The following is a 26491-nucleotide window of genomic DNA, read 5'->3' on the forward strand; positions in this document are numbered from 1 at the left end:
TTTATTGATTTATTTTTATTTTTTGGAGCTTGCATGAGTGGGCCGGAATATAAGAGCACATTTTAAAGAGGGCCCGTTTAAAAACTGGTTAAAACCCGTTTAACATTAAACATGTCCGTAGCCCGGTTAAGGCCCGACTAAAGTCCCATTAAGGTAACCCGATTATAGCCCGAAGCCGACCGACTGAATATAAAATGTACAATGCCCTCAATAACTAAGTCCGATTAGTTAAATGGGTGGACATGGTGTAGCCTTTGAAAGTCTTCAAACCCGATTAAACCCGACCGAAACCAAACCAGCCCAACCGGTTGACACCCCTAGTATCAATACAAGGAAAGGTAATTAAAATGGTTGAATTAAAAATCCAAAGTATCAGTATTTTGAGGGACAAACTATCGAATCTAACTTGAGATGGCCAATTTGAATTTGAATCAACTAAGATTGATGTTGGTGCTGATACCAATACCTAAGACCTTGGTCAATGTAGGAGAAATCTTTTAAGGCACATCAATAGCAGCCCATATGCTTCATGTATAATTAAGTGATACCACACATCCCTCTTATTATATTTAAGAGCGCATAGAAGGCTATTTATAGAAATTGAGTAAAACACATACCATCAACATTTTTTTTTTTTACTAACCACAGGCATCCAGGCCTTTGCCCAAACTAATCCCGCAAGTCCATACTGACCTCACAATCACATGAATCGGGTCATACCAGAATTGAACAAGAATCATGAAAGGACGTAGGTTAAGGACTATGAGATTTTTTTTTTCTCATAATAAATAGGAGAATTTTCCAGATTCTTCCAAAGGGGCTAATAGAATGAAGACATCAATTTGAGAGGTGGGGGGGGAGGGGTGGGGGAGTGAGGGAGGGGGTGGACCATGTGAACCAGCCCAGCAAAATGAGAAACGTAAACCACATTAGCCACCACCCCGTCTAGGAAGACCTGATTTATGTCGGATGAAGTGAAGACAAACACATCGTATGACTTACGTTTGCTAATCTACGCTCTAATTCCCATAACTTATATAAGCCTTTTTCCTTAGTTAAATTAAAATGGCTCTTTGGTGCCCCAAATGGGGATATAATCATATAACCTAATCCTCACTAACGATGGTAACTTAGATCTTCATATAAAATTGGTGACATTTGATTCTTGTAAATCATGAAGTGGCCTCCCCAAACCCCCTAAAAAATAAAAAACTAAGAGAGAAATTCATATTGATTTCCACATAGGTGGTGATTCTCTCTCTCTCTCTTACCTGACGCATTCTTTTTCTTTTCTAACATGTGATCCTTATTGAAGAATCGTGAGATATCTCCACCAAGGTGTTTGGGTTATCTTACGCACACCTTGATTAAGATTTTCACATAAATCGCAGATGCATAGATAGGGAATCGAACAAGATCTTCACATAAATCGTAGATGCACAGATAGAGAATCGAACCTGAGACCGTGTGCCTAATCCACATAATTCCCAATTTGCCCTAACCATGTGGACAACCCACTGATGGGTACAGAATAAATAAGAAAATACACACACATACACACACACTCACACAATGCGTACTACAGGATTCGATCGCATGACCTCCTCCCCTAGATGCCGACTCCACAAGCCGAAGCTACCACCACTAGGCTATCCTCGCATACCCTCATTGATTTAGAATAGAGAAATCCATCCCGTACTGTTGGCATGGCAATCCCTGCCCTAAACTTAAATTGCTAAAACATAGAAACATAACAATTCAAACATGAAAAAATAAATTCTCCATTTTTTTTCCGGGTGAATGAATTCTTCAATTCCTTAATAATAAATAATATAAGTTTTCACTTAAGGGGAAGTCTCACTACATTTAGGTTGCCCAATTTAATGGGCGTGTTCAAGCCTAGTCCCTTTGCTTATAGAAATAAGTTAAAAAAAAATACATAAAGTTTTCTACACTGGTGAACCACTATCTTAGTTAGGTTATTAAACATTTCCTCTATCGGACGAAATCAGTAATGCTCACATAATATCTAAGGTATAATCTCCCAACCATTCGAAAGTCACTATTCTCCCTTAACCGTTGTAGAAGAAAAACTCAATCCCACAAAAAAGATTAACAAAAGGAAAAGTGAACTGAAACTGAAGGGCCCCTGAATCGACCAATCCAAGTTCAATATACCTGATCCGCCATAGACGTATACATGCATACACCACCTTTTTTTTTTTCTTCTTCTTTCTTTCTTTTTAAAGCGGTGGGGGTAAGTGGGGAGTGTTACCTTGTAATAAAAAATCAACTCTGATCTCATAACCATACTTCTTGTGTGGTAAGATATTGTGACATTCTAACCATGCAAGAAGATAATGTTCAACCAAACATTATATGGTTCTCTCTCTCACCCTAAAAATCAAGTTCAACCAAACATTCTCTTGTTTACTTCTTCTATCTCCACCCCCTTTGACCTAACAAAAATAAAGTTCAACCAAACATTCTCTTGTTTTCAAATATTTTAAACTATTATTTAATCATATTTCATAATCGAATTCAGGTTAAAATTCAGATAGTGATAACAACTATCGAATACTTAAACATATCGGAAAATATTCAGTCCAAAATTATATAGTATCCACATTTGATTAGCTCCCATATAGATTCTAATAGAGTTTCTAGAAACTGTTTCTTCAAATATTGATTCTCCTAAACGGATATGAACATGTATCAAATACTAAGTTTTCAAATCTTATTTCAAAATTCCACATGTCCAACTTTGCCACCTTAATCCTCATTCCAACCAAAGAGGATTTAATTGGCTAAGGAACAACATGTACAGCCAAACATACCTTCGTTACCTTTCAAAGGGTATGTTAAGCAATTTGCTACTTCTTGGTTAAACAATCCTACTTGATCCACTCATTTGAAAGCCTCACGTTACCATTTAGTTTGGTAAATACATAAAGGTTTTATAGTAGTTGTTGCAATGACAACCACCAATCCACACCTATTTATTTTACTTCTTTTTATCCTTAAATCTTGTAGATATTTCCTCAGATCCTACATAATATGGACATGTTGATAGAATAATCCTTCTCCACCAAATTAGTATTCACATCACATACATCACTCGGTTTGTTTTCTAATGATGTCAAAAGATAAGACAAGAAACAAAATATATCTCACATTCCTTTCGTAATATTTAATTTGGGACTCAATCTCCCCCCTTCCCTCATTAGATCTAGCTCTTTGATTGAACTAAATAAATATTTATTTGATGTCATACAATAAGAGGGTGAGTCAGGTATTCAGAATTCAGATTGATCATGAATTGGCCAGATTATACGGTAACCCTAGAAATGTAGTTCAATCTATATCTCTGAATTTATCAAAAATGAGATCCAAAATTGATTAAGAATCGACATGATTCTACCCTAATCCTAGAAATACATTATGAATCACCTCGACTGAAATATATTAATCTAGTCAATTCAATCACAATTTTTAAAACTCTATCACTAATTAAGGACGAATTCATAGTCCAATCATAATATTACATCGCCAACCATAGGGTGAAAGGAAAATATAATCCTTTTTCCATTGATACAGGAAAATTTGCCTCGTGTCAAATCAATGTTTGTCGGTGAGGACAAGGAAAAAGTGATAGCCAAGTTTATCAACCCAACCTTTATTATGAAAAATAAGAAGGTAAATCAACCAAACTATTCGGCGACGGCGTACTGGTGTAATTAAAGATACGCCATGGTCCATACGTAACGTTAAGAAGGACAAAAGCCAACTGCCACCACCGGTGACGCACGTGAAAGGTGATTCACCAAAGCAAAGTTCCGTCTAATGTGGCGAGGACACATGGCAGAGTTTAAAAACACGGAATTGAGATTCGGATCGGTCCCGAGCCTGGATCGCCTAAGACTTGGTGTTTTAACGGTTTTTTCCATGCAAGAACTGAACGATATACATCGGTCGGAAACTCGGAATCAAGACAGGTTTTAAAATTCGGGATTTAATCGGACGAATTTGCCCTTATTTTCTAAAATATTACCTTTTAACCCTTGGATCATATTAGAACGGTCTCAATTGATACCGATTCAATCTGGGCGATTTCAATTGATCTAGTCCGTTTTTTTAAATTATGATCAAGATTGATTAATCTGATCTTGACTTTTGAAAACCTGACACATGGCAAACGAAAGTTCGGATATATATATATTTTTTATTTCTATACTCTAGAACGTAAAAGTATCTTTAGATGAGCATGGATAAAGAGTTATCTGAATGTGGAAGGGTTACTTTTTATCTTGTAGAGTGATTTGATGATTTGGATATGTAAGGAATAGTATGGATTAACCATGTGTAAAATTTTGGCTAAATTCAATCACTGACACACACCAATTAGGGATGGAATGAAGGTAGAGGGGGAGAGAGGGGGAGAGAGAGGGAGAGATCTACCATATTGGCATGTCGTTTAGGGTTAAAATCTCATGCAATAAGCAAAACCCTAAGTCTCCTACTCACATGTTATATTTCATCTCAAATAGAGTTTATTAAGTGACAAATCAGAGCTTTGAAATGTAGGACCATGGAAGAGTACATGATAATAGTCAAAGTACCACATGTATGCATGAATATACAAGAGATGGATGTAATTATGTTATTTTTCACAAACTATCTAATGGTTAAAATTTTCACATGTCAAAATTTTATGAAGAATTAAAGGAGACTTAACTTGATCCATATTTTCTCTATCCAAGAAAAAATTTGCAATTTTTTGTTTTTATCTTGGCCCTTTTAAATAACTTTGATCAAATTCAGTTTCCTTTGAATTATACCTAGATGCTTAGATGCTTTCTTTTGGTTCGACACCTTAGTCAATATTGAAAGTAGGGTTTTTAAAAGCAGCAATTTGATTGGTCGAATTGGCATACTCAAATCAAAATCAACTGAGCCCAATCCTGATAACTATCGATCTAAATGGGTTGATTCATATTAGGTTTAGACTTATGGCTTTGGGATTGTTCAACATTGATCCCATTGCCAATTCCGCTTACTTGAACCATGATTGAAGCCAACGATATAACACAAAGGTGTGTCAAATTGGTTGGGCCTCTTAGCTCAAAAAGAAAAAAAAAAAAAAAACAAAGTTGGGCCAAGTCATTTTAGGTCTCACAATATTTCCGCCCACTTTGATAATCGGACCTCATAGCCGAGGGCAGACATACATTTCTATTCAATCAATCAGTTACTGATCCATAATTGGGCTCAAGGTACGTGGACTAATCATGCTATAAATTGGCTAAGTACGACTAAAAGCAATCGATAATCGGTTGGTCACAGAATTCAACTCGTACCAATCAAACGATTGTCAGGCCTCTACATTGCATTGGGAATTTCTGATTATTAATCCATGGATGCTTAAACTCAACATATTTTATAATCAATTGCATCAATCTCAGACTTTAAGCAATTGATTCGGGTCGGCCGGACCTACTGATGCGGGCCAACTTTTGACACCCCTTAATACACGCAACCAAAGAAGCAAATATACCGTGGAAGCTCCGGTCTAACATAGATGATTCTTAGGTCTATTTGTATCTTGAAATGCCTGTGAGTTTATAGTGAATCACATTTATATCCTTCTTTGAATATATCAGCTCATACTAGGTTTCACGTTTACCGTTGAACTGGCTCTCTGAGAAGCATTCAAATTGCCTATACGGTTTGTTACTTTCTCATCAAGATGAGAGAGACAGAGATAGGGGGACATTTTAGTAATTATGTAGGAAGCAAAGGTCATTTTGTAAGAGCAGAATATAAGCTAAACATATGCAGATGCTCAGGTTTAAGAAAAAAATAGAGAGAGAGAGAGAGATTTTTTTTTATGATCATCACATATTCCGTGAGTCGGTCCCATTTCCCTTTCCATTCTCTAATCTATTTATTTATTAATTTTTTGTTGGGTACTTGGGTGTCTATCTTCAACCTTTAAAGCTTCGACAGAATTTATTCGGAAAACCATCTTCGATCTCAGTGGGAAGTAGTAACTGTAGGTTTCTCTGTTTCTCTCTTTACGGCTTTAATGGCGGATTCCGAATCTGAGCTGCCGACATCGCGAGAAATGCCTGTAGATTCAAAGTGGAAATCTCGAGGTCTACAAATAAAGCTTATTCGGTTTTAGCTCAACCAACGGAACTCCAGAGAGCGTGTTCTTGAAGTAATGCCGTTGGAGGTCGACTGTTCGAGAGGGAATATCTCATGATTTCAGTTATATACTCTGTTCGTCTGTAACTCTGTAAAAGTGTTGAAGCTCTGAAGCCTGGTCTGAAGCTCCGGAGCAAAGGTCATTAAGGTGAAACATAACTTTTTCTGAGAGAATTTTCATGGTTTATCGTCTAGCTTCGATTAGTTTCAAGACTCAAGTGCGGGGCCCCGGCGTTCTAATAGTAGATCCCAGGTTTCCAATTGCTTATTTTCTTAATTTACCGAGGGAAATTTTGGATTTTCCTATATGAAATTCTTTTTTTTAACGGAGTATAGCTTGTCGATTCCGAGTGCGATGGAGTGTTCACTGTGCAGTGTCTCTCTGCCTGCTACCCCTCTTATCTGAAAAACCATACTTTTTTTAAGTTTTTGGATTTCAGTTTGTTTTTCCTTTCCTTCCGAGACGAGCTTGTGAAAATATGGAGATTTGAGTCTTTTTTTCTTTTCTCCGTATGATTTGAACTTCATTTCTTAATCTCGAACTGTTTCTACTGTCCAAGTTTCGGATTCGTCTCTCTGTTTCGCATTCCATTCTGATTTCTAATCTTGGAAGTTGAGTATTAATGTTCACAGAAATGCTTGCGAAAGGTTGGCTGTTCTCCCCCATTTTCCAGTTAGCTTAGGATTTCACGTCACGAGATGGTTGTCTCTTGCAATGTTTCTCTCTGAGGAATGAGATCCTCGGTGCCCTTCATTGTTTATATAATGTAGATTGCTTCAGTAACTGCTCTTAAAAGAAGCGGATTTCCAGATTTAATGTTTTTCAATCTTAACTCTTTGGTTCGACTCTGAGTTTTTTTTTTTTTTAGTGACTCAAAGTTATAATGGCGGATCCGGAGCTTCTTGTTGCGTCCTCGAGAGGAATGGCCGTGGAACCAGCTGAGCAGAACTAAATCGTCTTCTATAATCTGGTAAGACTAGAAGTTTGAATCTGAGGGTCTGTGTCGATTCGAAGCCTTCTTTATTTAGCTCCATCCTTGAACTCTGAGTGTATTTCTTATCCAGATTTGGAAATATTAGAGCTTTAATGGCCGGGCCTTACTATGCATGCCATGGATTCTAAGAGCAAAAGCCATTAATTTCCCTTTAATCGTTCGGTGAGCCTTCTGCTGCAATACTTGAGCCAGATCTCAAGAAAATTAAGATTTCCATTTTCACTGTTGAAGTTTGCTAACGTGCGCACTTGGTACTCAACGAACAGTGCATGTAACGCATGTAGCCATGCGGTATGCGCTCATGACCTGTTTCGGGTCATCATGCGACCAGGGTTGAAAAACTAGGGATCAGATCCGGATCGGTCCTGGAAACAGAATCGGCCAAAATCGAAATCGGTTAAAAACCCCCTTAACCGTAATTTCTGGTTTGTTTGGGATAGACCAGAATCAGATCAGGCTAGGCTAATTCTGATCCGGAACAGGCCCAGCATTCCGATTCTATTTTCTTCCAAGATTTTCCCTGATGTGTGCGTCACACTGTCACACTTAATTGTTTATGTTGGCATACATCAAAGAGAATCAGAGTGGGCTTCAGGCGTAAGTTAGCAAGAGAATCACTTTTTCATCTCTCTTTTTTTTTTTTTTTTTAGAAGAAACTTTTTATTGCATGGTCAAGTAATTATACAAAAAACCAATAATGCTGTTATGAAGAAAGTATGTTTATGGCTTAAGGTTTTATGCTTACGCAAGACTCATGTCATTAATATATACAGTTGTTTGGTGTTAGCCAACCGGTTAAAAAATCAGCATATTGACATTAATACCCTTGCTATGCGTCTACGAAGGAGAGCATAGCAGAGGATCAGAAATACATTTTAGCATAGAATGCTATCCCATTTTCTCTTCTTTATATAAAAAGCTTTGTGCTTTTTGCTTTTCAAAGACTTTTCTTTTGGATTTGATTACTTTCTATAATCACTGTTTTGAACTTTTTAAGTTTGGGTTAGCTCTTATTATATTATATTACAAAAAGGTCAAATATATGGTTATTGCTTTTGTTAGGTAAGTCAGAATGAATTAGCCTTTCAGATATGAGAGGAATTTATTTGACTCCAAAGCTTTTCTATTTCTACGAATTTTGTTGTCAAAGTTGAAAAAACAGAGATACCCTTCTATTGAAGTGGGTATAACTACCCTTTTGTGCATCATGCATGTTTTGTAGAACAGATGATGTTTTTTCTTTCATTTTATTGTTGTCACTGTTAACTGTGTCTTGTTACTTTTGCTGGTCAGCCTATATCTTCAGATGTTCTTTGTTGCTAAATCGAGCCAAGAGCAGATCAGCTAAGATCATTCTCGCACAGCCAAAGTCATTTGCACATCTCACAATAAACAACTCCACATGAACAACCCAATGCTTCCGTATTCTTTTGCTCGTGTTCTCTTCCTTTTCTACCTACTGTTTCTCTTTCCTCTGGCCATTGCTGATCTGAACTCAGACAAACAAGCCCTCCTTAAATTTGCTGCCACTGTCCCCCATGGTAGGAAACTCAATTGGGATGCTACTGCCCCAATTTGCTCATCGTGGGTTGGCATTACTTGCTCTCCAGATGGCACTCGAGTGGTTACCCTGCGGCTCCCTGGTGTAGGACTCACTGGCCCAATCCCAGCTAACACTCTTGGAAAGCTAGATGCCCTTGGAACCCTGAGCCTTAGATCCAACCGCCTCAGTGGAAATCTTCCTTCTGATCTTGCATCCCTTCATTCCCTCCACTACCTCTACCTGCAACATAACAACTTCTCTGGTAACATCCCTGCTTCTCTTTCGCCGGAACTCAAATTACTTGAGCTGTCCTTCAACTCCTTCAGTGGCAGGATTCCACAAGCACTACAGAATCTGACGCAACTTACTGGATTGAACCTCCAGAACAACTCCCTCTCTGGACCCATCCCCAATCTGAACCTCCCAGGGCTCAAGCATTTGAATTTGAGCCACAACAACCTCAGTGGCTCCATACCTGCTTCCCTCCAGAAGTTCCCCAATTCATCTTTCGAAGGAAACTCTCACTTGTGTGGACCACCTCTGAAGCAGTGCTCTCCAGTCTCACCCTCACCGTCACCTACTACTTCTTCGCCATTCTCGCCAACAGCTCCTCAACCACACAAGGGCTCGAAAAGGAAACTGAGCACAGGGGCTATCATTGCCATTGCCGTTGGAGGTTCTGCAGTTCTATTTCTTCTAGCTCTAACAATCCTGGTATGCTGTCTGAAGAAAAAAGATACCGAAGGTAGCGGTGTCTCGAAGGGGAAGACCACTGGTGGTGGGAGGGGTGAGAAGCCTAAGGAAGAATTTGGGAGTGGGGTGCAAGAGGCAGAGAAGAATAAGTTAGTCTTCTTTGAAGGCAGTTCTTATAACTTTGACCTTGAGGATCTGTTGAGGGCATCTGCTGAAGTGCTAGGAAAGGGAAGCTATGGGACAGCCTATAAAGCTGTGCTAGAGGAGGGGACAACTGTAGTGGTGAAGAGGTTGAAGGAGGTGGTGGTGGGGAAGAGGGATTTCGAGCAGCAGATGGAGATTGTGGGACGGGTTGGCCAGCACCCAAATGTTGTGCCACTCCGTGCTTATTACTACTCCAAGGATGAGAAACTATTGGTTTTTGATTACATCCCAGATGGCAGCTTGGCTGCACTATTGCATGGTATGCCACTATGCCCTATTTGATCCTTTGAAGATTTTTTTTAAAGTTTTTCCATACTCTTTCCCAGAATGCCATTGAATTTAACCATGCATATCCCAAGATGCAATTATACCCTACACTACTTTCCTTTAGCATGAAAAGATGGTTTCTGCACTTTAGTTAGCAGAAAAAATAGGTATGGTAAACTTGGCTGCAATTTTGGCATCATGGAAACATACAACAAGAATATTTGATTACTCAGAAAATGAACTGTAAAGCATGATATTCCTATTGCATAACATGGTTAATAGAAGCATGTTTCTTCTTTGAATTCTGAGTTCAGGTGACACTTTATACATTTTACACCAAATAGATAATGAAGAAAAGTCTAACTGCTGCCTGTCAAGTGTCCAGTTGAACAATTTGACTGCTACCTGAGATTTCCATATTCGTCTATGTTAAGTGAATCTCATGTTACATATGCATAAGGTATATATTAACGTATATAAAACTAGTGTAGAAGGTTCACGGGCTTTGGTGTTTATTGGTTGACTGGGCTTACTTGCCATTCTGTAGGATTTTCAACTTAGATTGTCTAAACCTGGTAAGACCAAGTTATGTCACTGGAAATGGAGGTTGATGATCAAATCTTTCCTATAACTAGAGTTCATGTTTAAATGTCATTAGAATTTCCAAATTTAATTTTCCTCATCCCCACTAATTAGAACAGAGATTAAGGTTACTTGATTTTGTAGCTTTAAATGGAGTTAAGATTCCTAATCCTTGTCTAAAACACAACTGAAATGGTAGTAATGGAAAAAACTGAATTGTCAGTCCTGGTGAGAACTATTGAATTTCATGTTCCAACTCCCTTTTATATTCAATGGTAACAATTAGTAGGGAAGCTCAAAATTCTCATCTTCCTAGGGAAAATGCAGATTCCATCCTTCTTATGTTAGATGTTTAGAGCACAAGAAGACTGGAATCAGACTGTGGCTGTATCCTGTGGTCATGTAGAAACCATATTACTATAAACAAGGAATAGGATGATGGAGTTTTGGTTCGTTTCGGCTGTGAAAGAAGATGTGACATGCCCTTGTCTGGATATTTATCATTATTCACGCAGTTCCAGCTAACATGTTTTTAGTTCTACTTCAGATGTAATGATGTATTGCTGCATCCTTGTTCCCCTCTTTAATACTGTAACAGGAAACAGAGGCACCGGAGGAACAGCAGTTGACTGGGACTCCAGGGTCAAGATAGCCCTTGGAGCTGCGAGGGGCATTGCACACATCCATTCTGAGGGTGGGGGGAAGTTCACCCATGGCAACATAAAGTCATCCAATGTCCTTCTCAACCAAGACCAAGATGGCTGCATTTCAGATTTTGGGCTAACCCCTCTCATGAACATCCCTGCCAGTCCACAGCGAAGTATAGGCTACAAAGCTCCTGAGGTGATTGAAACCCGGAAACCTACTCAGAAATCTGATGTGTACAGCTTCGGCGTGCTGCTTCTTGAGATGTTGACAGGGAAAGCCCCTCTGCAATCACCTGGGCGTGATGACGTGGTTGATTTACCAAGGTGGGTTCAGTCAGTTGTCAGAGAGGAATGGACAGCTGAGGTGTTTGATGTTGAGCTGATGAGATATCAAAACATTGAAGAAGAGATGGTCCAAATGCTGCAGATAGCCATGGCTTGTGTAGGGAAGTTGCCAGACATGCGACCTAAGATGGGTGAAGTAGTCAGAATGATAGAGGAAATCCAGCCATCCTCCTCAGAGAACCGGCCTTCCTCAGAAGGGAATAAATCAAAGGATTCTAATGTGCAAACACCATGACTGCATTAGGTTTCTGAGTCTAGTTGCCATTTTACTTAATCATCAGTTCCATAAATTTAATCCGATTTCAGGAGCACAACGTTTAAACTTTTTCATACATTATTGAACTGCAAAATTAGTCCATTGCATGCTTTTCTTAGGGGTTATAGTTTTATACAATATGTCCTCATTAGGATAGGGTTTTCTATCCATGATTGGTTCAGCAATTGTAATTCTAACAAATGTTGTTTCTTATTATTATGATTTTATTGATTTGATCCACAATGAACTTTCCCTGTGTTCCTAGTGTTTGGGTTGGTTTCTCTCTCTCTCTCTCTCTCTCTCTCTCTCTCTAATGTGATTACTGCACTCTTAAATTCATTTACCATTCTGTTTCATGTTCAGAGAGATTTGAGGCTGTTCTGAAAGAAATTCACCTTAAAGATTGGACATGAACTTGATCATTCATAACCTGTGTAAAGGGTACCTGCCTCTTTTTTATTTTCTGGCTGTACAATGTACTCAGACATTAAACTTTAGAGCCCACATTGACAAGAAAGCTTTTGTTTATAGAATAGGACGAGAGAATAGAGTGAGAGAGATAGGACAGTATATGCTATATGCAGTGAATTGAAGAACAAAAATGATATAGAACTTCAGTGATGACCTACAAAGAGTGATCATAATTATTATATGAAGACTATTCATGAATTATGACTATGAAGGATGACCATGTTGGACACCAAGACAGATTACATGTTCCATCATGACAGGACAAGCTGTTGGTGGGTATGAATTGGGTTTGGCAAAAACATTAAAATATATGATTTTTTTTGGGAAAAAAAAAAGTTGAATAAATTTGAGAATTTTGCTATAAAAAGTAAGCGCCCGTACTTTTTTTTTTTTTTGGTAAGGACTGCTTTTGTTAGTTGTCATTTATATGGATCTCTATCAAAAACAAAGGCTGGATTTTGGGTATTGTCTTGATAAGATTGGATGGTTTCCCTGCCTGTAATGGCTATTGTTGCAGCTGTGCCTAAAGAAACTAAAAAAGAAGAAAGAATAACAACTTAGTGCACGAGCTTCTGCTACTGCAGGGTTTGGGAGGGGTAAATGTATACAGCCTTACCCCTTGCTTTGTCTAAAGAAACTATACAAATCTATATAATCCAATGGATTTGTGGTATTCAAGGAGTCTCTCCATCGAGGCTAGAAGTTCCTTCAGATTGCTATGGAATCTCAAGGTATCTTGGATTGTATGACAAGAGATCAGCGCCATGGCCATGGAAGATTCTGCTATTGAAAGAAACCCTTCATGATGATGAACTACCCATCAAAGCCCATTAGACTAAATGATGGACTACCCATCAAGCATTCAAGCCCATTAACCTGATCATCCAAATAAATGTTACAAAGAACTTTTGGATAGGGTAATTGTCAAATGAAAATACCCAACCACCCACACAGCACTAGATGGGTCTGAACGTTGGGCTGGGTAATTAGATAGTCTGGATTGCCAATTGATGGGCCTGAATAATGTCCATTTTAGAAAACACTGATCTGATCCTAAACATCAAATCAAGACCTGATTTTTTTTTTGGTAATGTAATCAAAAACCTGATGTAATGGACTTTCATAACCCTATCTACGATGGAATTATCTTCTCATTTTCGTCTTTTTATATATGGAGATAGATAGATTTGAAGTCAACGATGGAATAGAAATAGGAGTAGGAATCAGAATGGTTGGGTTTGGTAATGGGTATCACCAAGACCATATCTTACCCGTTCAAAATATTGAAAACTCGTAACCTGATCTGTTTTTTTTTTGGTGGAAAAACTCGTAACCTGTTCTGCACTACACAAGATGCAACCACCCGGTAAGATGTTAAAATATGCCAACTTCCAATATAGGGGACGATATTCGTGGGCTGGGGCCCATGGGTATAACTTTGCAGTATAAGCGGATCACGTAAAGAACCGGCATCCACATTTGACAGTACCCGAAGAAAGGAAAAAATTACAAAAATCAATCCCATAATTCTGTAATTAAAAAAATGAAAGGAAAAAAGGGAAAAAAAAAAAGGAGCAGCGTTTGTACCGCACCATGGAACAAGAATTCCAGGAAGGTTTGGAATATTGCTTTGGATTCCCTTGGATTGGATGGATTTATCTTTTTTTTTTTAATCGATTTTTGTTATTTTTTTATCTTTGGATTGTTCTAGAATCATGATTTGAATAGATGGTGTTGAGCTATGCTCATGGTTAATGCATAGGAAGCAGAAAAACAGGCCATTTGAACTATTTGATATTTAATTTTAGGGAAAAGGTTGGGTATGATGTCAGCATACTATATGTTAGTACTCACTATGTCTATCTCTCTCTTCCCCTTTTTGATATGATCTCATATCCTTCTTGAATGATACCCCATCATGTGCCTTCATTGGTGCCATCCGCTAACTTACCTCGACAGCATACCTATAAAATTAATTACTACTATAACTCAAGTTGTAAAAATATCAAGTTAATTTATGTTGCCACTAGGGATGCAATGCGTGCAATGCTTAATAAATTATCAATGACTCTTTATCATAATGGTGATATGTTTTTGTTTAATTGGGTTAAACAAAAAAAAAATCAATTAGATATCATAGATTTCACTGAGATGGTTCATTGCTTAAATATCATTCAATCTCTGTTTGAGGTCTTCTGATGTGAAGCAAGTCTGATAGGATTAAATCATTACCCATATGGAATTTGTGTATCCAAATGGGATAATTTATCCTTAAAAAAAAAAAAAATCTCATTTATCCATATTATTTACCATGGGATAACAAGGGGGACCCGTTAAAATGGCCCCCACAATTAAGTTTTTGCTACCCATCCCAATCTGATGGGAATTCATGATATGGATGTATTGGGTTGAAATTTAATCCGTGTATAAATAATACGATATATTCGAATTTATTTTACTCCCTCATGATATCACAAGGTCGAGAAGAAAATTGTATTTATGTAAAAATAAGAATTATTTGCAGATTATCAATGGTTTTTCTAGCTTGGATGGGGTTGGAATTTTTTACCTGAATACACTCAAAGTCCTTTGTTCACACTTTCAAGTTTCAATTTAAGTGCAATCACAGGGGTTAAGTGATAAAATAAAGCATTTAAAAAAAGTCGAGACCTTTATCTAGACGTGCCCGTGCAGTGATACCTTTCCCATCTATTTTATGCGGATAATTACAAGCTTATCATAATCACGATTATTAATTAACAATGATTGCCTAACCAGGAATATAAATGTCAAATCAAGAGGCTAAGAAGGGTAAAACGGTCACTGAGTCGTCTATAAGGAGCTTTTGGGGCTGGTTTCTCTGCAAAATCAGGGAATCAGCGGTTTCTGGGGGTGGTCGTCGATCCGCTCTAGAGCCGTCCCCGCCGGTTCAAGCGTCTCCTGCGAAACCCTAATTTTCCTCTCAGGTACGCTTGTTTATTCTTCTTGTCTGGGTTCTCAAGTATTATTTTTTTTGTTTGATATCGCCATGGCTGATGGGTCTGTCCATCCAGTTTGAGGGGGGAAAAAAAAACTCATGTTCTAATTAGTGGGATCATGATTTTTGTGTTTGTTTCTGTTATCTCTTCCGGATATTCTTAGAATTAAGCTGGTTTTTGGCCCTTGATTGGAGATGCTAGGCGTTTAATTTGTCCCATTAACACAGTCCTAGGGTTCTATTAGATTTTGACGAAATTCTCGAATAATTTGAATGTTTCGAGCCTATTTTGTTTCTGTTATTGAGGGTGTTTACAATTTTTGAGAGTTTAAGGTGTTCCTTTTGGTGAATTTTGGGGTTTTATAATTGACGATTCATTGTTAGAGCTATGAAGCTATTTGCATGCTAAATGTTTTTGTCTTTAAACCCAATTTCGGTGGTTGATAGGCTTTTCAATCTGTTGCCATGACTGTTGAGTTGCATAGGATGGCTTTTCATTCTCAGTCTGGTCTTAAAAATTTGTCATTCTTTGGGTTATGATTATCATATGGTTTGATATATTGGATTTATAGGGGTTACTTCTTGTACGCTCAAGATTTTAACTTGTTATTTTCTGTTTCTGAAGCCGCATCTCATGGCGTCAAAGCGTATATTGAAGGAACTCAAGGATTTGCAGAAGGATCCTCCGACATCTTGCAGTGCTGGTATGCATCCTTACTAGTTTGGTTATTGATCTCTTTTATTTTTTCATGTACATTCTCACCATACTATTCTATCTTGTTGATTATTTTGTTTAAAAGTTGCATGCTTTTAACTGTATCCTCTGATTTCTACTGCTTAACAAATAAATAAAGGTTTCATATCTTCAATGGTGACGGTAAATTATTTTATTTCTACTTTACAATTTCGTCAAGAAGCAATTTTGAGTGATGGGAAGATATTTGGTTTAATGTATTTTTGATGCTTTAGTTAAGGTCATAAAAAGTTGCAATTAACTGGAAATTTACTTGGTAGTAGTTGAGCCACCTGCCAGTATATGCCTCTCCCCTATCCTCATGCTTTGGGTGCATCCGTTAATTGTTTCAAGCTATGATCTTTTTTGTTTATTTTCTCTAAGTTTGGTTATGGTCAATCTGCCATTTGTTTATTTTGTATGTACCTATGACTGTAAACAGAAACCTAATAATCTAAGTTCTCCCTTTGGTACACATCTCTCTATGGCATCTTATTTGCTTTAGGAATATTTTACTTAATGCTTTAACCCCTTGTGAAGTTATGATGTATCAATCCATGCCTAACTGCTAACATAGGTGACTTTCATCAGCTGTGTTAATGCCAAATTTATATACCAGTTTATTTATTGTGAAGGTGAAAAAATTGTGCTAAATACTTTAGGAAGTGGTTCTGATGATGCTCTTTCATTTTTTTTTTCCCTCCTCTTTTCACTGAATATGGAACTTTTTGGTGTAACCTGTTTTCCTGTTTGTGCATATAGCTCTGAATGATCACTTCACACTTATATAACCTTCACGTACATACCTTACACCCCCGTATCTTTTTCCTTAATAGGTCCTGTTGCAGAAGATATGTTTCATTGGCAAGCAACGATTATGGGCCCTCCCGATAGCCCATATGCAGGAGGTGTTTTCCTTGTTAGCATTCATTTTCCTCCTGATTACCCTTTCAAGCCACCCAAGGTACCTTTTCTGTATTCAGATTTATTTGATTTGTTTATGTTAACACAAAAATTATGTATTGGTCATGCATTTTGAAAGTGAGAAGTTTTGCATTAAGCAGTACTTCAGCCATGTGTAAATTTTGCCATTGTGCCTTGCGTTCGATTTCTATGTTTTATAGGTCTCCACTGTTCTTCTCTTAGTGATCTGATGTCTTGTTCCGTTCATTATTGGTATGGTGCTTTTTGACTTGGTGAATTGAGACATTGTCTGCGACATTTGTAGCCATGGTTGTCTTGATGAGGGTGGGTAGCTGTTTATGAAGGGATGGATTTCTTCATGGCCACTCTTGTGGTAACTGAAATGAAATCAATACTTTATCAGTTAATCAAGCTGATATTTGCAGAAGCCGATTACCATTTTTTTTGTGAGATCACACCAAGTACGGTGTACCCAAGACTCATTGTCTTCTGCAACTGGCCGAACCGCAGAAGCCGATTAAAATTTTTTTGTGAGATCACACCAAGTACAGTGAACCTAAGACTAATTGTGTGCTGCAACTGGATGGTTCATGTACTTTACCATAGGGACCAACTTACAGCCAGAAAGTGTCAAACTTCTTATTCATTTCAAAATAAACAGACACTATTTCTGTATCTTTTTTATAGATATTTTTAGAAAATTAATTATGACTTAAATTAACTCAGTTTCCAAGAAGATCCGGAAGTAAAATCCTCTCACTATTTGTGGCTAGGATTCATAATAAATAATATTGAACTACATTCTCAAATTTATTTCTAAGCAGTTGCTCCAAAAATACCGTAGGGAATATGCCCGTTGTTTAATAAATTTCAGGATTTCTCTGTACATTGTTAAAAAATTTCAGGATTGCTCTTTACATTATTCCAATGATAACTTACAAATATTTGGTCCTATACATATTGATTGGCTTACAATATTTGGTATTTCAGGTAGCATTTAGGACAAAGGTCTTCCACCCAAACATCAATAGCAATGGAAGCATTTGTTTGGATATTCTTAAAGAACAATGGAGCCCAGCTCTCACAATCTCGAAGGTATGATTCCTGCATTATGGCTGGTCCTTTTCCTGTTTGGCTTATTGTTACTAACTTTTTAATCCTCATTCTTCATACATTCAAGGCTTGGTTCTACTAGTAGTTCTTGGTTTTGTTGAATGAAAGCTACTAATATGCACAACATGTATGTCATATCTATGATAATTGGGTTAACTGGAACTTGATTTTAATTAAAGGAGAGAAAACAGATAAGTTGTGTGGTGTTGAATATATAAGTTGGAACTAATGTGATCTATGGGTAAAGCGAGATTGAGTGCCAGTAAAAACTCCTGTGGTTTGGTTTGGTTTGGTTTGACATGTTCATTAGACTCCCTTAACATGTGCGCATGGGATAGTGAAGGGCTGGACAAGGGACTTTTTAGGTATGAAAGGATCGTGCAATTTCTCAATCAGCGAAGTGTTGTGATGTTTATTATAATTTTCTAATGTACTGTGTTTTGTTTTCTGGAAACATCTTTTGCTGGGAATTGTGATTTAATGGTCCAGTTTTTATGATAGATAAGCTGTTTTGATAGTTTGTTGCATTTTGTTTGAATTTTGGATAGTGAATGTCTTCATAGAGTATTAGGCATATTGTATTATGGACAGCGATGGAAGGTGTAATATTAGGTTGGGGCAGGCAGTGGAGACAGGAGTGGGGCAGATTAGATGTTCAGTAAGAATGAAAGTGAGGGATGGAGAAAATGTATAAATTGTGGGGATGAAAAGGAATGTGATGCAAATCCGAGTTCCAAAATCAGAACCGGATCACTAAGGGGCCCACTTAAATAATTAAGATCCAAATGTAAGAGGTAATGTCCATCTTATAATTAAAGGGAATGGCACAACTGTAAATAAACTGGAATTTATAATGGAGTGGCAGAATCGTAATTATGGGTGTCAAGTGAATGGAATGAACATGTTAGTGAGAGGGGCAAACTTGGAAGTAAGTGAAAGGACAAATCAGAATAAAAGAAGGGAAGAGGGGCAATACTAGAAGCTAAGGCTAAATATGACACAAGGGAAGATTGTGAGAGTGGGGTATAGATTGTCTTCAACCTCTTGCTCTTGTACCTAGCGGAGATCAGGCATGTAGCGGGAAGAACTTCTTTGAGAAGGCTCGGACTGACCTGGGATTTCAGATGAAGAGTCACGTCGCAAGATCTCTCGATTCGCACAACCCACAACTGGAATCAGAACCCAGAAATCACCTTGGATGATTTGAACTTCTGGGGGTAGATTTCAGACTAGGCCTGGAACTCAGCTTAATTCCAGTTCAGGGAACTATTGGGTCTCAGATTTTGGCAAGCTGGGTCGCCCTAGGGTGTTGGCTTAGTTCCTAGAATCTGAGATGAAAGGATGAATACCTCTCTTGCTGTAGGGTTGCTGGAACAGAGAGGAAAACCTGGAAAGAAGTATAATAATAAGAGAGAGAGAGCACAAAGGGGGTGGGGGGAGGAGGTCACACGGCCTTTCTACTGTCATACCTTCCCGGCACCATAAACAACTCCATTAAAACTTCATTCTCAAAACTTGTCAATCGATTACAAGAATATCACTATTTAAAGACTCAATAAATCCCTATCTTTCCTATTATGAAATTGAAATAAATTAGTTCTCCCCCACCCCCCCACCCCCCCAAAAAAAATCTTACACATGTGGGAGCCTCGTGCACTGGGTACGCCCTTTTAGGAATCTAACTGAAAATGGGAAATGATCTGATAATTACTTCCAGATCTAAACTAATAAGATTAGAAATAAAATAAAACTCAAATTGGAAATTCCTACTTAGCTTAATATCTACCAAAATAAAAAAGATTACATAGATTTCCCCAAAATAAAATAAAATCCTAAAATATCCTACTGCACCAAAAAAAATCCAACAGGACCTGCTTCGTCTTGGTCGAGATTGCCAGTAGGTTCAACTCAGTTCAGCCTTGATTCTGCATCAGAATGAGGTGAAGAGCAGATAGAGGAATGGTGTGCACACCTGGTTTCTGGGTTTTTTAGAGGATTGGGTGTTCTGTAAATATAGGCACAAAAGAATGAAATAACCTAGAGGAGGGGTGAATAGGTTATGCTAGTGGAAATTAACTCTTTTCGATGTATAGGTCCCAAGTGTGATTGCAAGTTAAAAACGATGCGGAATAAATAAAATAGGCACAATCATAACAACACAAGATTTATCGTGGTTCGACTCAATCTGAGTCTAGTCCACTCCCTACAAGAATCCTCTTGTAAGGTATTCCACTAGTTTTCCCTTTCAGTACGATAGGTAGGGAAGAAAACCTTTACAATCTTTTTCACGGATAAGAGTATCCTTACAAATCTCCTTTACAGGCAGAGAGGCACCTTTACAATCTCCTTTGCAGGTAGAGATGCACCTTACAATCTCCTTTAAGGTAGAGAGGCACCTTATACTCTTTTAAGGGTAAGAGGATCCTTACAATCTCTTAAGGATGAGAGGGTCCTTACACAAGCCTAAGTACAGTCTAGATTTAATGTAAAATAGAAAATGGAGAAGTGGATAAAAGAGAATTACCTCCGGTGTGGTGCAAATGAAATATGCAATGATGATAGAATGAATGCACCTTTTGAAGTCTTCTTTATGCTTGTAATGTAAATGCCAAGATGTAGATGAAGACTTGTAGATGGTCTTGAGTTCCTCTTGAATGTAAAATGAAGAACTTGAACTCAAGAGATGGTGTAGACCAATTCTCACTTCTAATGCTCAAATAATGCTTCTCTAAAGTTGTGATTTATTATTAATTAATGAGTAGTATTAGAGGTATTTATAGGTGAGCTTAGGAGAGCATTTTAGGTAGTAAATCTCACTTAAATGGTCATATTCTGGGTCCACCAGTCGACCGCCATTGGTAGCCGGTCGACCGCCAAGAGCCGTTGAGGCAAAATATAGCCGTTGGGGCACTTCCAGGCAGTCACCGGTCGATCGAGACTTTCAGCCGGTCGACCGCCTATGGTCTGGGATCCAGCCCCGGTCGACCGCCAACATGACATACTCTGTTTTGACAAAATGTTGTCATACTGACCAGTCGTCAGTGTTTTGACCATAAATTTTCGGTCCGACCTCAGATTGATCTGAGATCAGTTGCGTTGGACTCACAACTCAATTTCCTACTTCTATGAAGGTTTCATCTCTTGATAATAATTTTAAGATTCCCTAAAATACCCTTGAGTCAGGTTAATGTGGTTTTCATAGAATTTCACTAGAACACATTTTTCTTAATATGTTCCTCACCACTTAGAGACTTTCCATACTTGGTCAAGGTATGCTCTATGGTCATTCTAGTATGATGCAATGCACATGCATGTGGTGAGTGCATATATATATATATATATATATATGTGTGTGTGTGTGGAAGTTACAAATTACATTAAAAATGACCAATCTAGCCTAGTGGTCTTCTTCTTCACTTGAACCTTCCACTCTTTGGCATTTTATCTTCCTTTCTTCTTGTTTGCAATTCCATGTCTTTAAGCTTCATGTCTTGACATCTTGAAGTTTAAATTCTTATGATATCTTCTTCAAGCATTGATGCCAACTTGTTGATACTCTTCATTTGATGAATTTAATCTTCATTTCTTCGTTTCATTCACCAAATTCGATCTTTGATATGAAGTCTCTACAAAACAATACTTAAAGGAAAATTGTGACATACCTTCATATGTTTGTTATCATCAAAACCAACTATAGGAGTGTGGGCATATCCCTAACAAAGAAGTCCACAGTTTCAAGGTGGAATGGCTTCTCAAATCCTCATAAAGGTTGCACCCACCGTTGCTTCTTTCTCACGTGGTTCTGCGTAACCATTAATTTTGGTTTTTCTATTTTTTGGTCATTTTCCATTATATACAGACTGCAGATGACTCAGAATTGATGTTTAGCTCAATCATGCTTGGCTCCTTATATTCATCTGATCTAAAACAACCAAGGTTTAGATTAGGATTTGTTGAGAAATAGAATAGCTGAAAAAGTAAATGGGTTTTGAAATCTTCTTTTTTTTTTTTTTTCAAGAAGTTGGCCAGACTGGATACTGAAATGACATCTCTTCCCCCCTGTTGGATCATGTTCTGCCATTTCTACCTTTTTAATGCCGTATTGGGTTTTAAAGCATTTCAGGAATTCTTTGGACCTGCTGTTCTTCCCCCAATAAGAATGCAGGTTATGCTGATGTATACATATGTTTGGAAGTGAATTTTGAATGGAATATGTCGCATTTAATTCAGAAATGAATTTTGTTCCCTGCAAATCAGGTGCTGCTCTCTATCTGCTCCCTTTTAACGGACCCAAACCCTGATGATCCACTCGTACCGGAGATTGCTCACATGTACAAGTCTGACCGGCATAAGTATGAGACAACCGCTCGGAGCTGGACACAGAAGTATGCCATGGGATGAGGACAAAACACAAGGAATGAAAGTTTGAATTGTGTGTAAAACCATTGATTCTGTCTGTTGTCCAAAAAAACAAGGTTTGATATGAAATACCCTTTGCACTTGCTTTCTATGAAATTGACCTCTAGAGACTTGAAAAGGGGGGAAATAACTGTATTTATAGGATGTTGTTGTGGTTTCCATAGTTTTCCTGTTGATGATTCTGTTTAAAGTTCATCCATTCGTGCATAGTTTGAGATACTCCACTTTTCCATGCTTCCATTGTACACTAGGTTCTCACAACGAAAGAGGTAGAAACAATGTGTGGCATTTGAGTTGTTCTGCACCAGTTCCTTGTGGAAATTAAATTTGCTTATCAGATCTGTTAGATCTTTTCATCAACCTTTTAACATGGTAACTTTTCTTTGAGGGATGGCCAGAGTGATTTTCATTCATCGAGTCCTTTCCACCGTCTTTGGGAATTTTGGTTACAGTGTTCCCCAATTTTGCGGTATGTATGTCCATTCAATAGGGTATTTTTTAGTAGATCAACATGCCTAATCTGCCGGTAAATATTAGGACTTATATTATGGTTGAGATTCATGTGAAGCTATTTTCATGGTGGCAATGCCATCGTGATATTGCAAAGTCTGACTTGAAAGTACAGGGACTTGTCCATGGGTAGGTCCATCCTTCAGTTCTTAGGGTTTGAGAGCAATTTTGCAGAGCTGATTGGTATACTGGGAATGCAGGACAGGTGCGTAGGTCTCTCTGTGTATCGGGCATTGGTCTTGGCCGAAACCAATCCGATCCAGGTGATCCTAGCCGATCCAATTTTTAAAACCATGCCTTCCAATTCTTCCATTGTTCTGCAATTTCTGAGTTGTCTAATGCCCTTCTTTGTTTAATTTTTTTTTTCCTGATTCTCTACTATTTTTAGGTTCTCAAGATGATGATATTCGAAGATAAAGTAGCAGTATTCAATGTTGGATTATAAATGTTTGTGTATTTAGTTGCGATAAGTTCACATAAGGTTTTGGTCCCACTTACTAGGAAAATCGCACTCGCTTGGTTGACAAGCATCGAGTTTAAGTATACTTTAGGTTCTCCAGATGATGATATTCCAAGATAAAGTAGAGTCACTGCTATGCACATACACAGGGACCCTTTCTAGTCGTTGCTTTTTTCGAAAGTTTCATTAATTTTCAGTTAGTATATTTTAGTGGTTGATTATACCAACTAAAGGGACATTTGCTTCTGGGTTCTTTGATGGTCTTCCTTCCTATTTCACCTAACTCAACTACTTAGAAGTTGGAATACATGTATATATCTCTCTATCTCCCATTAACTCAGTGGAAGAACTCGTCAAAGAAGCGGCATGGGAGATTTGACTTCTGACCTTAGGCGGCGGCGTATCAGAGGGTTTGAAATGCGCTTCAATAATGATTACAGAACTTTCTCACTTGATTGTGCTTCTCATCTAACAAAAGGAGACCTTAATTATAACGGTAATTTATAGCCACCCACCGGAGAATGCCACAATTATTCAAATATTCACTATGTTTAACCAAATTAAACTCATAGTTCTTATTGTGAGTCATTGTTAAAGAATATACCATATTTGTTTCGTCAGTAGTTATATTTTATTTTAAATACCAAAATACCTTTATGAAATACAAATCGTCAAAAAGGTGAGAAGAGAATGTGAAATTAAAAAATAAAAAATCTTGGGTAAAATTAAGCCTTTGTTTTGTTATAGAAATTTGGTCAGTTCAAAAATAGAAACCTAACAAGAAACTCCTTTAAGCGAACAGGCAATGAATTGTCACATGTTTTCTGCGTTCATAAGGTAATTTATGAATACACAACTGAGATTTTAAGCTAAAACTCGAATTCGACTATGAAGGTTCTCATCTTAGCTCAAGTAAAATTTTCTTCCAAGGAGAAAAAAGACTAGAAAGAAGGTCATGCCTCACCCAAAAACTATCAGAATTAAAAATATAATGAACTGGAAGGAGTAAAAAATGGAGAAAAAAGATGAAATTTTGGTGGGTTTTGAGCACATTACAGTTCTGCTAAGATCTGAATTCTTAAAGATGAGTTGCCAACTGGAGATTCTGATTGAAGCTTGATACACAGAAATGTTCTTCCTAATATACAAAGTAAGGAAAATATGAGTACATAAAGAGAAAATAGAGAGAACCAGTCCAACCAGAGCAACCCATCTCATCTTAGACTTAAACATCTTCCCTCAACCTTTATGGAACCCCAAAGTACAAAAGCCAGAGAAAGTGGAGAGATAATAGCAGAGTTACAGTTCACTGATCTGAAAACCTCACTTCGGCGGTTCCCCTTCCTCTTTGGTAATAATCTTTGAACCCACACAGAGATTAAGGAGAAAACCCTTGTAGAGGGAGAAGAAGTCAAGGAGAGGAAACACAATCGAGATCTTGTCTTGAAGACTTCTAACCAGAGCTAATCGAGACTGAGACAAAGCCCATGCTGGATTTTCTCCGGTAGATGGGTTCGTACCTCATGGTGACTGCTAGGAGAAAACCCCTGTAGAGGGAGAGGAAGTCGAGGAGAGGAAACACAATCGAAATCTTGTCTTGAAGACTTCAAACCAGAGCTAATTGAGACAGTGACAAAGCCCATGCTGGATTTTCTCCGGTAGATGGGTTTGTACCTCATGGTGAATGCTTACCCTTTCTTCACCTACTATGTTAATGCCTACGTTATCTCAAATCGCAGGTATGGAGAGGAGAAAAGGAGAGAAAGAGAAAGGTGAATGAAATGGTAAAATGATAAAGAGGGATATTTTTGGGATAATGAAAATTGGTAATTTATCAGTGTTTTACCCATAAAGGCAAAAGTGTCATTTCATAGAATTCTGTAACAGTGACTGATGCTAGGGGATGTGAGTCTAATTTGGTGAAACATAGGGGGTGTTCTTATAATTGTGGCATTCTCCAGGAGGTGGCGCTGTAAATTACCCTAATTATAATATACATGTTATAGTTGCTTCCTCGCTTCCATCACGCCAATTCTTAAATGGTATATGATGCATGAGGTTCCCACATATGTGGGGTCTAGTGGGATAAGAACCACACATCCTTTCCTTGAATTTTTATTTTTTCTTTTAAACCCTGAGAATATCGAGAGGTTGTTTCAATTGCTTGACCGTCAGGTCGCAACATTAGTACCTTGCTATTGGACCAAGCGTGCCGTACAATGTGAAATATATATGAATCTTGAAGAATATGAGCAAATATGTCATCGACGTGTTGTTCCTAAATGGCATATACCGTGAAAGGAAATCTCTAAGCATGCGTGTTGGACAAATATGCAAGCCCTTAACTTGGGCGATGTTTGGTAACACTCACTCCCACGGAGTGTTTCTGATGTGTTCTTGAGGAGAAAAAATAGAACAGAAACATGTTGATCGGTTCATTTTTTGTTCTTGCGAAATGCAAAATTTGAGAAACATGTAAAGAAAAATGAAACTGTTATTTATTCCGGAAGAGTGAAAATGAGCCACTGTTGAGTCCGTGCCCTCATCCACTTTGACCTTTACTCATCCTTGCCATTCTTTCTTGAAGCTCATTTCCCCTCTTTTTCTCTGTTTCTCCAATCTCTCTTATCTCTTTCTCTATTGATCGGAAGAAAATTGTACAAGACCAAGAAGCAATCCCTTCCCTAGAAGAGATAATTATTCCAATGTTAATTCCTCTCTTGCATCAGTGACATAGTGTGCTAGCCTCCTTTGCCTTGTTTCCTTCTTGAAAATAGTCAAAAATGAACTACAAATCCCTGATAACTTCTCATTTTATTCAAATCCTCATCTTCCACACTCCCTTGTGTTCAATTTCAGATCTGCACTTCTCAAAAATTCAATCTTTTCCAAATTTAAGAGCCAAAAGTGAGGTTGAACTTCGAAAATTTTGCCGTATAGTTCAGACACAATTCTCAAGCTAGGTCACTAAATACATTTCTCCTTCCACTCTATGGTTCCTGCAGTCACCATAACGTGTTATTCACTGAGCTATGACTGAGCTATGAGTGAGATCCATGACGGAGACTGCAGAAGACCATAGAGGATTCTTTATGAGATCAATATTCAATTAAAAAACACTCATCCGGAACAGAAATGTTGTCAA

The 26491-nt window shown here is 37.9% G+C and overlaps 2 protein-coding genes across 9 annotated transcripts; both read left to right on the forward strand.

Moving 5' to 3' along the window:
* Positions 1-5884: 5884 nt before the first annotated feature.
* Positions 5885-11986, forward strand: LOC122086619 (probable inactive receptor kinase At5g58300). Of its 8 annotated transcripts, none has more exons than XM_042655569.1 (5): positions 5885-6460; positions 7077-7178; positions 7273-7364; positions 8496-9901; positions 11090-11986. In XM_042655569.1, exons 4-5 carry the CDS (start codon positions 8605-8607, stop codon positions 11716-11718), a joined length of 1926 nt encoding a protein of 641 aa, XP_042511503.1. In that variant the 5' UTR covers positions 5885-6460; positions 7077-7178; positions 7273-7364; positions 8496-8604; the 3' UTR covers positions 11719-11986. The 8 variants fall into 8 exon arrangements, with proteins under 8 accessions (XP_042511503.1, XP_042511499.1, XP_042511504.1 ...); XM_042655565.1 differs by having other exon boundaries at positions 5885-6355; XM_042655570.1 differs by having other exon boundaries at positions 5885-6355; positions 7087-7178.
* A 3032-nt stretch (positions 11987-15018) lies between these two features.
* Positions 15019-22571, forward strand: LOC122087193 (ubiquitin-conjugating enzyme E2-17 kDa-like). The gene is made up of 5 exons (XM_042656236.1): positions 15019-15176; positions 15813-15891; positions 16757-16884; positions 17835-17939; positions 22215-22571. The coding sequence occupies exons 2-5, from the start codon at positions 15822-15824 to the stop codon at positions 22356-22358; spliced, it is 447 nt and encodes a 148-aa protein (XP_042512170.1). The 5' UTR covers positions 15019-15176; positions 15813-15821; the 3' UTR covers positions 22359-22571.
* Positions 22572-26491: the final 3920 nt, after the last annotated feature.

This window comes from Macadamia integrifolia, chromosome 8 (assembly GCF_013358625.1).
Source record: "Macadamia integrifolia cultivar HAES 741 chromosome 8, SCU_Mint_v3, whole genome shotgun sequence".
Classification (NCBI taxonomy): Eukaryota; Viridiplantae; Streptophyta; class Magnoliopsida; order Proteales; family Proteaceae; genus Macadamia; species Macadamia integrifolia.

Excerpts from the sequence above, each read along its gene's own strand:
- LOC122087193 (XM_042656236.1), top strand. The coding sequence starts at position 15,822 with ATGGCGTCAAAGCGTATATTGAAGGAACTCAAGGATTTGCAGAAGGAT. Across the intron at positions 15,892-16,756 it reads TCCGACATCTTGCAGTGCTG|GTCCTGTTGCAGAAGATATG; the intron begins GTATGCATCCTT and ends TTTCCTTAATAG. Across the intron at positions 17,940-22,214 it reads CAGCTCTCACAATCTCGAAG|GTGCTGCTCTCTATCTGCTC; the intron begins GTATGATTCCTG and ends CCTGCAAATCAG.
- LOC122086619 (XM_042655569.1), top strand. The coding sequence starts at position 8,605 with ATGAACAACCCAATGCTTCCGTATTCTTTTGCTCGTGTTCTCTTCCTT. Across the intron at positions 9,902-11,089 it reads CTTGGCTGCACTATTGCATG|GAAACAGAGGCACCGGAGGA; the intron begins GTATGCCACTAT and ends ATACTGTAACAG.